This window comes from Oncorhynchus mykiss, chromosome 2 (genome assembly GCF_057628025.1).
Source record: "Oncorhynchus mykiss isolate SJ-2025 chromosome 2, ASM5762802v1, whole genome shotgun sequence".
NCBI lineage: Eukaryota > Metazoa > Chordata > Actinopteri > Salmoniformes > Salmonidae > Oncorhynchus > Oncorhynchus mykiss.
Window position 1 is genome coordinate 95,393,867 of NC_143023.1, and position 15,000 is coordinate 95,408,866.

Below are 15,000 nucleotides of genomic sequence, written 5' to 3' on the forward strand. Positions count from 1 at the left end.
TTGTTATTCAGTGAACACTTTAACTAGATGTGTTTGTTGGAGTGTTTAGATGCACATTCAATACTAAGATGATAAGGTGTAGATTTGTTAGTTTCTCTAAGGTGTAGATTTGCTAGATTCTCTCAGGTGTAGATTTGCTAGATTCTCTCAGGTGTAGATTTGCTAGATTCTCTAAGGTATAGATTTGCTAGATTATCTAAGGTATAGATTTGCTAGATTCTCTCAGGTATAGATTTGCTAGATTCTCTCAGGTATAGATTTGCTAGATTCTCTAAGGTATAGATTTGCTAATTTCTCTAAAGTGTAGATTTGTTAGATTCTCTTCTGAAACAGAATCTGTGAGCTGTACTATTTGTGTGAGTGTTTCTCTACTTGTTTATCTGACACAGCGTACATAGTCTGGGTTAAGAAGGACCATTAGTGACATGGCATACATAGCCTTACGGTGAATATTGAGCAGAGTGTGTGCCATGGATTCCCAGGCCTAGGGGTCTGAATTCTCCCCAGGCTGAGGGCTGTACCATGGGCTGTAGATGAGGTGTGGGAGAGGGCTTGGCTCAGGGCTAAATCCCCTGACTGCATGGCTTACTGAGGCCGCAGTCCTGCTGTACCAGGGTTAAATATAGACAGACAGCTTTACACCAGACTGATACTACCAACATGGCAGAGGGAAGGAGGGAGAAGGAAGAGGAGAGAGACAATTATATAGAATAGATTATAAATACATTATAAATAGTATCTAGGCAATGTGCCTTCACATTGGTATACAGAACAAATAAGTACATGTCTGTCTCCCTGTCTTTCTGTCTCCCTCCCTCCATGTCTGTCTCCCTGTCGGTCTGTCTGTCTCCCTGCTGTCTCCCTGTCGGCCTGTCTGTCTCCCTGTCTGTCTCTCTCCCTTTCGGTCCGACTCCTTGTCTCCCTGTCGGTCTGTCTCCCTCCCTGTCTGTCTGTCTCCCTGTCGGTCTGTCTGTCTCCCTGTCTGTCTCTCTCCCTTTCGGTCCGACTCCTTGTCTCCCTGTCGGTCTGTCTCCCTGTCTGTCTGTCTGTCTGTCTCCCTGTCGGTCTGTCTGTCTCCCTGTCTGTCTGTCTCCCTGTCGGTCTGTCTGTCTCCCTGTCTGTCTGTCTCCCTGTCGGTCTGTCTCCCTCCCTGTCTGTCTGTCTCCCTGTCGGTCTGTCTGTCTCCCTGTCTGTCTGTCGATCTGTCTCCCTCCCTGTCTGTCTGTCTCCCTGTCTCTGTCGGTCTGTCTCCCTCCCTCCCTGTCTGTCTCCCTCCCTGTCTGTCTGTCTCCCTCCCTGTATGTCTGTCTCCCTGTCTGTCTGAAAACAGTTGTGCTATGAACTCTGTTCCCCAAGGAGCAAATGGGTTTAAGTCAAGTTAGACAAGTGTGGTTGTACAGTATTAACCTTACACCCTCTGCTTGTTGCCTAGGTGATCGCCCCTGAGGAGATTGTCGATCCGGATGTGGATGAACACTCAGTGATGACCTACCTGTCCCAGTTCCCCAAGGCTAAGCTGAAGCCTGGCGCTCCCCTCAAACCTAAAGGCGTTCAGCTGTACCCCAACAAGGCCAAGGCATACGGACCTGGTGGGTGCTCACTGAGATAGAAACCATGAACAGTGTAGTTGAATCAGGACTTGGGTTGAGAAATTCCCGGAAACATTCTCAAAATCCCCATGTTTCTGAGGAATCTCGGTTGCATGATTCTCGGGAATCAGGAGGCAATAAGCAGGGAAGGAAACTTCCCTCCAGGATTTCAGAACCATGGCATTGTTTGGGTTATGAACGGCCAGGCACTTTTAGAATATTTCTGGGGTATTTGCAACCCAAGCAACTGATAAGCATAATTTATTGTTTTATACACATAGACTCAAACATATCTAACTCGCCATCTGCCACTCCCTCCCCGTAGGTATTGATTCCCACGGAAACATGGTTCTGAAGCCAGCAGTGTTCACAGTGGAGACTCTGCAGGCAGGTCAGGCCGAGGTGCTGGTCTATGTGACCGATCCCGAGGGACACACTGAGGAGGCTACGGTGGTCTTCAACAATGACAAAAACAGGACCTACACTGTCACTTATGTACCCAAGGTTGAGGGTGTCCACAAGGTAAACAAACGGCTGCCATCAATGTCCCGTGTAGATTGATGTTATGTATTCTTTACGTTACTTTAGTAAAACTGTACATTACTCTACTTATTTTTACTTGCCTTTACTTGTCTTTATTTTACAATCTACACATCTCATCGTCACAATGTACCACTAGAGCATTGGAAACTCACAGGAACATTTGAACGCCCCCCCCCCCCCCCCCCCCCCCCCCTCCTCAGGTAAAAGTGCTGTTTGCAGGGCAGGACATTGACAAGAGTCCCTACACAGTGAACGTTGCCAAGGCCATGGGCGATCCCAACAAGGTCCAGGCCAGAGGACCAGGGCTGGAACCTACCGGCAACGTGGCCAACAAACCCACCTATTTCGACATCTACACCGCAGGTAAGGAGCGGGAAGTCAACAATGTTGGACAAGAAACACAGTAACACTGATCAGATCAGTTGCTGGACAAAACTGGAGACACTAGAAGGGAATCCAAACATTTACTGAGGATGCTACAGCAACCCCTGAATTATTGACATATTTCTGTTGTAGTGTACAGGGCCTTTACTAGTCCTGTATTAGCAGACCGATATCTGTAGCGCCGGCAACATTTCTTATACCCCCCCAAACAACTTCCTGCGGCTATGCATTTACTCCGAGGGCCCACAACAATGTCCATGCATGTTTCCTTGTTTTGATCACATGGTTGATCAACAGCATTTTGATTGGTGTCTTCCTGTTGTCTTGTACAGGTGCTGGTAATGGTGATGTGAGCGTTGTCGTCGTGGACCCTGAGGGGAAGAAAGACACAGTGGAACTGATTTTGGAAAACAAAGGGGACAGTGTTTTCCGTTGCACCTACCGGCCCATGTTGGAGGGCCCCCACACCATCCACATCCTGTTCGCGGGTCAGGAGATCCCCAAGAGCCCCTTCAAAGTTCAAATCGCAGAGGGTGAGTTAGCACTGAGCTAACCAACTGTCACTAACTATCACCAACTGTCACTACAAAAATCACTGTTGTAAAATTGTGTCGTTCCGTTGTCGATCTGTCACTCTCTAGTTCCACAGTCTACAGCTATCTCGATCCCACGGCGGTACTAACAGGTTGTCACGACGACCGAGACCAGTTTAGTGTACTATGTTAAAGTTAAATGAACATCCTGTCTGTGATTTGTAGCTCCTCCCTCTATGGTGGGTCTTCCTCCAGTCCAGATTATCCCCCAGTCTTCCTTCACCTCTCCCGGGGGGGGGAAGGAGCCAGCGGGCAAGAAAGGGGGTGTCCCTACCCCCAAAGGCAAAAAGGGTCGACCAAGTTAGTATGGGCCCTCCAGGTGGACGCCTGCGCCCGTTTTGCCCGCTGATATGCTAGCCGTGCCCCAGCGTCCCTGTGCACTATACTCTATGCCATTTGCCCTATGCCTTGCAGGTGCCCTGTTTGCTTCCTGTGACGGGGGCAATGCTATACCATCTGAGTGCCTTGCTTGGGCTCCTGCCGCCTCGCCTGTGGCAGCTTGATGTTGGAGACTGATATTTCTAGCCCTCTTTTGTAGCAAAGTGAACGTTGTAGTCAGAAACTATCCAGCAAAGTTATTTCAGTCTTTGTGAGACAGTGCTTCACAGATTGCATTACAAAAATGCAGTGTCAAATGTTTATCGCTTGCTGTGATTCCTTGATCTTGGGTTAGCATTCATAGGTTTGATTGCTTCAAACTAATGAGCGTAGCCAAGCCCGCAATCAGCGCTTCGGTGAAATGTCATTTTGTCAGTTGATGCCTGGAATCGCCATTCATGTTTTTATGCTGCGACCATTACATGAGTGTGTATTATACGGCGTGACCCTCCTACATTCAGCACTGTGCTAGTCCTCCTCTGCTGCATTGTGTTCATAGCTGGCATCCTATGGGAATTGATTGACTGATGATGTTCTGTGTCCTTCAAGAAGGCATTCTTTGCAGCATCTTGTTTGCATATGGCGTTATACCGTATGGGAATGTCTATCTATCTGTATATCTATCTGTATATCTATCTATCTATCTGTCTGTCTGTCTGTCTGTCTGTCTGTCTGTCTGTCTGTCTGTCTGTCTGTCTGTCTGTCTGTCTGTCTGTCTGTCTGTCTCTCTGTCTGTCTGTCTGTCTGTCTGTCTGTCTGTCTATCTATCTATCTATCTATCTATCTATCTATCTATCTATCCATTAAATTCAATTCTAGGGGCTTTATTGGCATGGGAAATGTGTTAACATTGCCAAAGCAAGTGAGGTAGATAATATACAAAAGTGAAATAAACAATAAAAATTAACAGTAAACATTACACATACAGAAATGTCAAAATAATAAAGACATTACAAATGTCATATTATGTATATATACAGTGTTGTAACAATGTACAATGTACAAATCTATCAATAGGTCCCATACTGTTAGGCCAGTCTATGTTCCACTGTCCTTAACCACGCCTCTCTCTCCCTCTCCAGCCATCAATGCCAACGCGTGTCGTGCCACGGGCCGAGGCCTCCAGCCTAAGGGGGTGAGGGTGAAGGAGGTGGCAGACTTCAAGGTCTTCACCAAGGGAGCCGGCAGCGGAGAGCTCAAAGTCTCCGTGACTGGACCAAGTGAGTCAGCACTCTCCTCTCTCTCCTCCTTTCTCTCTCCTCATTTCGCTCTTCTCTCTCTCCTCCCCTCTCTCTCCTCCTTTCTCTCTCCTGATTTCCCTCTTCTCTCTCCTCCTTTCTCTCTCCTGCTTTCTCTCTTTTCTCTCTCCTCACCTCTCTCTCCTCCTTTCTCTCTTCTCCCTCTCCTCCTTTCTCTCTCTCCTCCTTTCTCTCCTCCTTTCTCTCCTCCTTTCTCTCCTCCTTTCTCTCTTCTCCCTCTCCTCCTTTCTCTCTCCTCCTTTCTCTCTTCTCCCTCTCCTCCTTTCTCTCTCTCCTCCTTTCTCTCCTCCTTTCTCTCTCCTCCTTTCTCTCTTCTCTCTCTCCTCTCCTCTCTCTCCTCCTTTCTCTCTTCTCTCTCTCCTCCCCTCTCTCTCCTCCTTTCTCTCTTCTCCCTCTCCTCCTTTCTCTCTCCTCCTTTCTCTCTTCTCTCTGCTTCTTTCCCTCTCCTCCTTTCTCTTTCCTCCTTTCTCTCTTCTCTCTCCTTCTTTCTCTCTCTCCTCCTTTCTCCTTTACTATTTTATTATCCTCAATCATCTCTCTCTGGGAACTCTCTCTTCATACAACTTGCTGATCTTCTCTTGAATCTTTCAATGTAAATACTTTGACTTCCTCTTTGTTTGTTCCCTCTATAGTTTAATGGGTCATGGATTTGTGATGTGCATCAGAGGCTGTATCAGAGACTACAACAAGGTCCTGTTATTAATCATACTGTGCTTCTCCTCTCAGGTGGAGCAGAGGCACCAGTGAAAGTTAAGGATATTGGTGATGGTGTCTATGAGTGTGAATATCTCCCTGTCCAGACTGGTAAATACACAGTTAACATCACCTGGGGAGGACAACTCATCCCACGCAGGTGAGCATTATACTATCCACCAACCAGCCCCTGACTCAGTTTAACACAGACTCTGACTCAGTTTAACACAGCCGTTGACTCAGTTTAACACAGCCCCTGACTCAGTTTAACACAGCCCCTGACTCAGTTTAACACAGCCCCTGACTCAGTTTAACACAGCCCCTGACTCAGTTTAACACAGCCCCTGACTCAGTTTAACACAGCCCCTGACTCAGTTTAACACAGACCCTGACTCAGTTTAACACAGACAAATTCATAGAAGACTACTTAGGATTTGTGGTAGTTTTTACTTACCTTAGCACTGATCTGGAATCAGGGTAAGACTATTTTCTAAATGTAAGTGTAAACTACAGTTTTTATCTTGAATAAAAGTTGTGTCTGTGTCTCCCTCAGTCCCTTCGAGGTGGAGGTGAGTGAGGAGGTTGGCCCTCAGAAGGTGAGAGCTTGGGGCCCCGGGCTGCTGACCGGCCAGGTGGGCAAGTCAGCTGACTTCGTGGTCGAGGCCATCGGCACCGAAGTAGGAACTCTGGGTAAGTCAGGACATGAGGGCCCCGGGGCATTGTGGGTAATGTAGTTGAACCAGTAGAGTAATGGATTAGGTACACTGCTTCTTCTCTGAAGACACCAGTTCAGTTGGTATTCTTACAGGTGAACAAGGGGACATTAACTGGGTGCCTCTTGACTGATTAGGAGACTAAAGTCTAAAGTTATTCATACGCCCTCCTCTCTCTAGGTTTCTCCATCGAGGGTCCGTCCCAGGCTAAGATAGAATGTGACGATAAGGGTGACGGCTCCTGCGATGTCCGCTATTGGCCCACTGAGCCAGGTGACTACGCCGTCCATGTCATCTGTGATGACGAAGACATCAAGGACAGCCCCTTCATGGCCCACATCCTGCCTGCAGCCAATGACTGCTTCCCTGAGAAGGTTAGCTCCACCCACCACTCCAGCTAGCTCCGCCCTTCCAGTAGTAGTAGTCTTTATAAAACACGAAAACACACTGATGTACACATAAACACACACAAAAATACAAACTAACACACAAGCAAACAAATAAACAAACACATAAACAAGCAAACTAACTAACGCATAAACCAATACAAACAAACTAACTAACGCATAAACAAACAAATAAACTAACACATACATATAAATACATAATAAAATATGTCTCCTCTGCAGGTGAAAGCTTTCGGTCCAGGTCTGGCGCCCACTGGGGTCATTGTAAACAAACCGGCAGAGTTCACCATCGATGCCCGCCAGGCTGGCAACGGCCACCTCAAGATCTACGCCCAGGATACAGAGGGTGTCACCATCGACATTAAGATCACTGACAAGGGAGACGGCACCTTCCTGTGTGTGTACGTCCCCACCAAGCCCATCAAACACACCATCATCATCACCTGGGGAGACGTCAACGTGCCCAACAGTCCCTTCAGGGTGAGTAGGACCGACCCACTGGGGTTGGAACCCACATCTCCTGTGCATTACCAGACTTCATTAGCCTGCTGAGTTAAAAGGCATTAGGTCAGGGACGGGGAGTCTTCAGGTCTCAGACAGACGAGGCGGTTACGTAAGCTCAGCCACTCCACTAGAAACGGATAAGGCTACTTTAGGTAGCAACCATAGCGCTGTGTGTCAAGTACTGTGTCTGTGTGTATAGGTGATTGTTGGAGAGGGCTGCCACCCAGCCAAGGTCAAGGTGTATGGTCCAGGAGTGGAGAAGACAGGACTCAAGGCAAACGAGCCCACCTACTTCACTGTGGATTGTGCCGAGGCTGGACAAGGTACGTGTGTCTGAATAGGAAATACTACTCAAAAGGTTCTTCAGCTTGTTCCTGTAGAAGAACCCTGTAGGGTTTCCAGGTAGAACCTTTTCACCCTGTTAGAATCCAATTAAAACCATTTCTTCCATAGAGAAGGCAGTTGACCATTGTCTTGCACTTGTTCTTGCTAATACCAACCTAACTTTAGTGCCTGCAGCTGTAGAAGATCAGAAATGAATGGCTCCTACGGCTACAGTATTATGAGATTTCTTCATATATAGACAGGAAATGAAAGTTGATCCATTGACCTCCCACAGGAGACATTAGCATTGGGATCAAGTGTGCTCCAGGAGTGGTGGGCCCAGCCGAGGCTGACATCGACTTTGACATCATCAAGAACGACAATGACACCTTCACTGTCAAGTACACGCCGCCCGGCGCTGGGAAATACACCATCATGGTGCTGTTCGCTGAGCAGGTAAAACTACATTACCCAGAATCCTTCAGTCGAAGGGTTACTGTTACTATGTGGCTTAGCATCACAGCTATAATAATGGCATCTGTGTTCGAGTTTTTGCTAAAAAAAAGTGTACAGCAACAAAACTATTCCTGTATTTGTTTTCCAGGAAATCCCCATCAGTCCATTCAGAATTAAGGTTGATCCTTCCCATGATGCTGGCAAAGTGAGGGCTGAGGGCCCAGGACTCAACAAGACAGGCGTGGAGGTGGGTACTCCGACCCACTTCACCATCTTTACCAAGGGAGCAGGCAAGGCCAAGCCTGAGGTCCAGTTCACAGCAGCAGGCCTGAAGGGGGAAGCTGTGAGAGACTTTGAGATCATCGACAACCATGACTACTCCTACACCGTCAAGTACACCGCCGTTCAACAGGGCCAGATGACCATCTCCGTCACCCACGGAGGGGACCCCATTCCCAAGAGCCCCTTCAATATTACTGTGGCTCCTCCTATAGATCTGGGAAAGGTCAAGGTGACAGGACTCGACACCAGTAAGTTCTCAACTTTGTACACAATATAAACTAAGCTGGAAGGGACCCACTTCTTGTATTCAGCTCTGCTTTGATTCTCTTCTCATCAATGACTGCCTGGAGGAGTCAATTGTAAATATTGAATGAAAATTGTGCTGTGACATGTACAGAGGAGTACATTTTTGATTGCCTTGTCTGAGACTGGACAGCTGTAAACGTATTTTATGGTTGGCGGTTGATTTACATGTGTCCGTGTGGTGGTTGTCTTATAGAAGTAGAGGTGGGCAAGGACCAGGAGTTCTCCATCGACACCAAGGGAGCTGGTGGGCAGGGCGAGGTAGCCGTCAAGATGACCTCACCCTCCGGCCGACCAATCCCCTGCAAGCTGGAGTCAGACGCGGCCAATGGCGCCCACTCTGTGAAGTATATCCCCCCAGAGGAGGGGCCTTACAAGGTGGACGTCAGCTACGATGGGAACCCTGTCCCTGGATCCCCCTTCGCAGTGGAGGGAGTGATGCCTGCCGACCCTTCAAAGGTAAAGTGGGTTACACTTCATTTGAAGGATGCCTACATAAGAACTTCATGAAACGTTCATAACCCATGCATAACACAGTCATAAGCAGTACGTGAGCCTACATGCTAACGTCAGCAGCCAGACGGCTGTACTGAAGCGTAGCAGTCCAGCGGTTCTGACATTCCTCTCTCCCTCAGGTGCGCGCTTATGGCCCAGGCCTGAAGGGAGGCATTGTGGGTAAACCAGCTCCATTCGCCATCGACACCAAAGGAGCGGGCGCCGGTGGGCTGGGCCTGACGGTGGAGGGGCCGTGCGAGGCTAAGATTGAGTGCCAGGACAACGGAGACGGAACTTGCTCAGTTTTCTACTTGCCCACTGAGGCTGGAGAGTACGCCATCAACATCCTGTTTGGAGAGCAGCACATCCCTGGGTCTCCCTTCAAGGCAGCTGTGAAGCCATGTCTCGACCCCAGCAAGGTACACCTCCTATATGCCTAGTTGTTGATTTATTGATAGGCCTGTTTGTTGTGTATGATTTACAGATACACTGTCCCGTGTATTTAGGATCATTATATGCTTTATATCTTAAGTATTGTATAAGTATTGTAGTATAAGTATTGTAGGACATCAAATTTGACATAGTATGTGTGTTTCTGAGTAAGTACAAAGATGTTCAAATAAACCTTAACTTAAACCTAAACCTGAACCTAAACCCGGACATAAACCTAAGCCTGAACCTAACAGCTTAAACCTAAACCTAAACCTAACCCTACAGGTAACAGCCAGTGGGCCTGGCCTGGAGAAGGCCAAGGCAGGGGAACCAGCCTACTTCACAGTGGACTGCACCAGTGCTGGAGAGGCTGAACTCACCATTGAGATCGTCTCTGAGTCCGGGGCTCAGGCCGAGGTCCACATCCAGAAGACTGCAGATGGGACCTTCTCTGTCACCTACATCCCACCCTTCCACGGCACACACACCATTACCATCAAGTACGGGGGTCATGTTGTACCCAAGTTCCCCGCGGTCATCCAGGTGGAGCCGGCTGTGGACACCAGCGGTGTGCAGGTCTATGGACCAGGGGTGGAGCCCAGAGGTAAGGAGGGGGAGTAGGATGGAGTGGTTCTTCTGTTGATGCATATTACAGTAGTCTATATCAAAAACTACTATAGCTATAGCTAAAGCATAATGCTACTACAGATAAAGACTACTATAGCTAAAGCATAATGCTACTACAGATAAAGACTACTATAGCTATAGCATAATGCTACTACAGATAAAGACTACTATAGCTAAAGCATAATGCTACTACAGATAAAGACTACTATAGCTAAAGCTAAAGCATAATGCTACTACAGATAAAGACTACTATAGCTAAAGCTAAAGCATAATGCTACTATAGATAAAGACTACTATAGCTATAGCTAAAGCATAATGCTACTACAGATAAAGACTACTATAGCTAAAGCTAAAGCATAATGCTACTATAGATAAAGACTACTATAGCTATAGCTAAAGCATAATGCTACTACAGATAAAGACTACTATAGCTATAGCTAAAGCATAATGCTACTATAGGTAAAGACTACTATAGCTAAAGCATAATGCTACTATAGATAAAGACTACTATAGCTAAAGCTAAAGCATAATGCTACTATAGATAAAGACTACTATAGCTATAGCTAAAGCATAATGCTACTATAGATAAAGACTACTATAGCTATAGCTAAAGCATAATGCTACTATAGATAAAGACTACTATAGCTATAGCTAAAGCATAATGCTACTACAGATAAAGACTACTATAGCTAAAGCATAATGCTACTACAGATAAAGACTACTATAGCTATAGCTAAAGCATAATGCTACTACAGATAAAGACTACTATAGCTATAGCTAAAGCATAATGCTACTATAGATAAAGACTACTATAGCTAAAGCTAAAGCATAATGCTACTATAGATAAAGACTACTATAGCTATAGCTAAAGCATAATGCTACTATAGATAAAGACTACTATAGCTATAGCTAAAGCATAATGCTACTACAGATAAAGACTACTATAGCTAAAGCATAATGCTACTATAGATAAAGACTACTATAGCTAAAGCTAAAGCATAATGCTACTACAGATAAAGACTACTATAGCTAAAGCATAATGCTACTACAGATAAAGACTACTATAGCTATAGCTAAAGCATAATGCTACTATAGATAAAGACTACTATAGCTATAGCTAAAGCATAATGCTACTACAGATAAAGACTACTATAGCTAAAGCATAATGCTACTATAGATAAAGACTACTATAGCTAAAGCTAAAGCATAATGCTACTACAGATAAAGACTACTATAGCTAAAGCATAATGCTACTACAGATAAAGACTACTATAGCTATAGCTAAAGCATAATGCTACTATAGATAAAGACTACTATAGCTAAAGCTAAAGCATAATGCTACTACAGATAAAGACTACTATAGCTAAAGCATAATGCTACTATAGATAAAGACTACTATAGCTAAAGCTAAAGCATAATGCTACTACAGATAAAGACTACTATAGCTAAAGCATAATGCTACTACAGATAAAGACTACTATAGCTAAAGCATAATGCTACTATAGATAAAGACTACTATAGCTATAGCTAAAGCATAATGCTACTACAGATAAAGACTACTATAGCTAAAGCATAATGCTACTACAGATAAAGACTACTATAGCTAAAGCATAATGCTACTACAGATAAAGACTACTATAGCTAAAGCATAATGCTCATATAGATAAAGACTACTATAGCTATAGCATAATGCTACTATAGATAAAGACTACTATAGCTAAGCATAAGGCTACTACAGATAAAGACTACTATAGCTAAAGCATAATGCTACTATAGATAAAGACTACTATAGCTAAAGCATAATGCTACTATAGATAAAGACTACTATAGCTATAGCTAAAGCATAATGCTACTACAGATAAAGACTACTATAGCTAAAGCATAATGCTACTATAGATAAAGACTACTATAGCTAAAGCATAATGCTACTATAGATAAAGACTACTATAGCTAAAGCTAAAGCATAATGATACTACAGATAAAGACTACTATAGCTATAGCTAAAGCATAATGCTACTATAGATAAAGACTACTATAGCTAAAGCATAATGCTACTACAGATAAAGACTACTATAGCTAAAGCATAATGCTACTATAGATAAAGACTACTATAGCTAAAGCTAAAGCATAATGCTACTACAGATAAAGACTACTATAGCTATAGCTAAAGCATAATGCTACTACAGATAAAGACTACTATAGCTAAAGCATAATGCTACTATAGATAAAGACTACTATAGCTAAAGCTAAAGCATAATGCTACTACAGATAAAGACTACTATAGCTATAGCTAAAGCATAATGCTACTATAGATAAAGACTACTATAGCTATAGCTAAAGCATAATGCTACTACAGGTAAAGACTACTATAGCTATAGCTAAAGCATAAGGTTACTACAGATAAAGACTACTATAGCTATAGCTAAAGCATAATGCTACTATAGATAAAGACTACTATAGCTAAAGCATAATGCTACTACAGATAAAGACTACTATAGCTAAAGCTAAAGCATAATGCTACTACAGATAAAGACTACTATAGCTATAGCTAAAGCATAATGCTACTATAGATAAAGACTACTATAGCTATAGCTAAAGCATAATGCTACTATAGATAAAGACTACTATAGCTATAGCTAAAGCATAATGCTACTACAGATAAAGACTACTATAGCTATAGCTAAAGCATAATGCTACTATAGATAAAGACTACTATAGCTAAAGCATAATGCTACTATAGATAAAGACAACTATAGCTATAGCTAAAGCATAATGCTACTACAGATAAAGACTACTATAGCTAAAGCTAAAGCATAATGATACTACAGATAAAGACTACTATAGCTAAAGCATAATGCTACTACAGATAAAGACTACTATAGCTAAAGCATAATGCTACTATAGATAAAGACTACTATAGCTATAGCTAAAGCATAATGCTACTATAGATAAAGACTACTATAGCTAAAGCATAATGCTACTACAGATAAAGACTACTATAGCTAAAGCATAATGCTACTATAGATAAAGACTACTATAGCTATAGCATAATGCTACTATAGATAAAGACTACTATAGCTAAGCATAAGGCTACTACAGATAAAGACTACTATAGCTAAAGCATAATGCTACTATAGATAAAGACTACTATAGCTAAGCATAAGGCTACTACAGATAAAGACTACTATAGCTAAAGCATAATGCTACTATAGATAAAGACTTCTATAGCTATAGCTAAAGCATAATGCTACTATAGATAAAGACTACTATAGCTATAGCTAAAGCATAATGCTACTATAGATAAAGACTACTATAGCTATAGCTAAAGCATAATGCTACTACAGATAAAGACTACTATAGCTAAAGCATAATGCTACTATAGATAAAGACTACTATAGCTAAAGCATAATGCTACTACAGATAAAGACTACTATAGCTAAAGCATAATGCTACTATAGATAAAGACTACTATAGCTAAAGCTAAAGCATAATGCTACTATAGATAAAGACTACTATAGCTATAGCTAAAGCATAATGCTACTATAGATAAAGACTACTATAGCTATAGCTAAAGCATAATGCTACTATAGATAAAGACTACTATAGCTATAGCTAAAGCATAATGCTACTACAGATAAAGACTACTATAGCTAAAGCTAAAGCTTAATGCTACTACAGATAAAGACTACTATAGCTAAAGCTAAAGCATAAGGTTACTACAGATAAAGACTACTATAGCTAAAGCTAAAGCATAATGCTACTACAGATAAAGACTACTATAGCTAAAGCATAATGCTACTATAGATAAAGACTACCATACCAGGGGTATTTAACCGGGGGTCCCCGGAAATATATAAAGCATTTATTTTATTTTCTGAATATCGCTAGCAACAACAGAATAAACACAACTTCTAATGATGTCAACTTTATTTCTCAACTCAATTACACTCACTGGAGTATCTGACATGGGCTTTGAATGGGCTACCACTCAATAGGCTACCAGTCAATAGACTACCAGTGGATAGGCTACCAGTCAATAGGCTACATAGACTACCAGTCAATAGACTACCAGTCAATGGACTACCAGTCAATAGGCTACCAGTCAATAGACTACCAGTCAATAGGCTACCAGTGTGGCAGTGTTGCTGGTAAGGTTTCTCAACTTGGACATACATTTTTGCCAACACATGACTAACCTTCGTTTAACCAGCTAAACAGCTGGTTACTATAGCTAAAGGCTAAGGTTACTATAGCTAAAGGCTAAGGTTACTATAGCTAAAGGCTAAGGTTACTATAGCTAAAGGCTAAGGTTACTATAGCTAAAGGCTAAGGTTACTATAGCTAAAGGCTAAGGTTACTATAGCTAAAGGCTAAGGTTACTATAGCTAAAGGCTAAGGTTACTATAGCTTAAGGCTAAGGTTACTATAGCTAAAGGCTAAGGTTACTATAGCTAAAGGCTAAGGTTACTATAGCTTAAGGCTAAGGTTACTATAGCTAAAGGCCAAGGTTACTATAGCTAAAGGCTAAGGTTACTATAGCTAAAGGCTGAGGTTACTATAGCTAAAGGCCAAGGTTACTATAGCTAAAGGCTAAGGTTACTATAGCTTAAGGCTAAGGTTACTATAGCTAAAGGCCAAGGTTACTATAGCTAAAGGCTAAGGTTACTATAGCTAAAGGCTAAGGTTACTATAGCTAAAGGCTGAGGTTACTATAGCTAAAGGCCAAGGTTACTATAGCTAAAGGCTAAGGTTACTATAGCTTACTGGTAAAGGCTTCTATTGCCAAGACCATTATAGCTAAGGTTACCATAATTCACTTGCAAAGGCTACTACATGCTAACAATTACAGTAGCTAACCATTCTCCCTACGGTCATCCATGTTTATAGGAGTCCTCAAGGAGGTCACCACCCACTTCATCGTGGACGCCCGTAAAACGACCAAGATTGGCGGTGACCACGTGAAAGCACGCATCATCAACCCTTCAGGCGCCAACACAGACGCCTACATCACAGACAAG

The 15,000-nt window shown here is 43.2% G+C and overlaps 1 protein-coding gene across 2 annotated transcripts in view; it reads left to right on the forward strand.

The window, feature by feature from the left end:
• Window positions 1-15,000, forward strand: part of LOC110502465 (filamin-C) — a 46,929-nt gene that overhangs the window by 10,827 nt on the left and 21,102 nt on the right. Inside the window, exons 4-20 of one of the 2 annotated variants that reach the window (XM_036960028.2) lie at window positions 1,433-1,589; window positions 1,915-2,111; window positions 2,333-2,495; window positions 2,849-3,049; window positions 3,275-3,409; window positions 4,570-4,707; window positions 5,473-5,599; window positions 5,993-6,129; window positions 6,333-6,526; window positions 6,782-7,039; window positions 7,263-7,386; window positions 7,683-7,843; window positions 7,992-8,373; window positions 8,625-8,887; window positions 9,064-9,342; window positions 9,641-9,959; window positions 14,870-15,000. The exon at window positions 14,870-15,000 is cut by the window's right edge and continues 43 nt beyond it. In XM_036960028.2, coding sequence (XP_036815923.2) covers window positions 1,433-1,589; window positions 1,915-2,111; window positions 2,333-2,495; window positions 2,849-3,049; window positions 3,275-3,409; window positions 4,570-4,707; window positions 5,473-5,599; window positions 5,993-6,129; window positions 6,333-6,526; window positions 6,782-7,039; window positions 7,263-7,386; window positions 7,683-7,843; window positions 7,992-8,373; window positions 8,625-8,887; window positions 9,064-9,342; window positions 9,641-9,959; window positions 14,870-15,000 — 3,366 coding nt within the window. The remainder of the gene's footprint in view (window positions 1-1,432; window positions 1,590-1,914; window positions 2,112-2,332; window positions 2,496-2,848; window positions 3,050-3,274; window positions 3,410-4,569; window positions 4,708-5,472; window positions 5,600-5,992; window positions 6,130-6,332; window positions 6,527-6,781; window positions 7,040-7,262; window positions 7,387-7,682; window positions 7,844-7,991; window positions 8,374-8,624; window positions 8,888-9,063; window positions 9,343-9,640; window positions 9,960-14,869) is intronic. The other variant, XM_036960029.2, reaches the window with a different exon arrangement.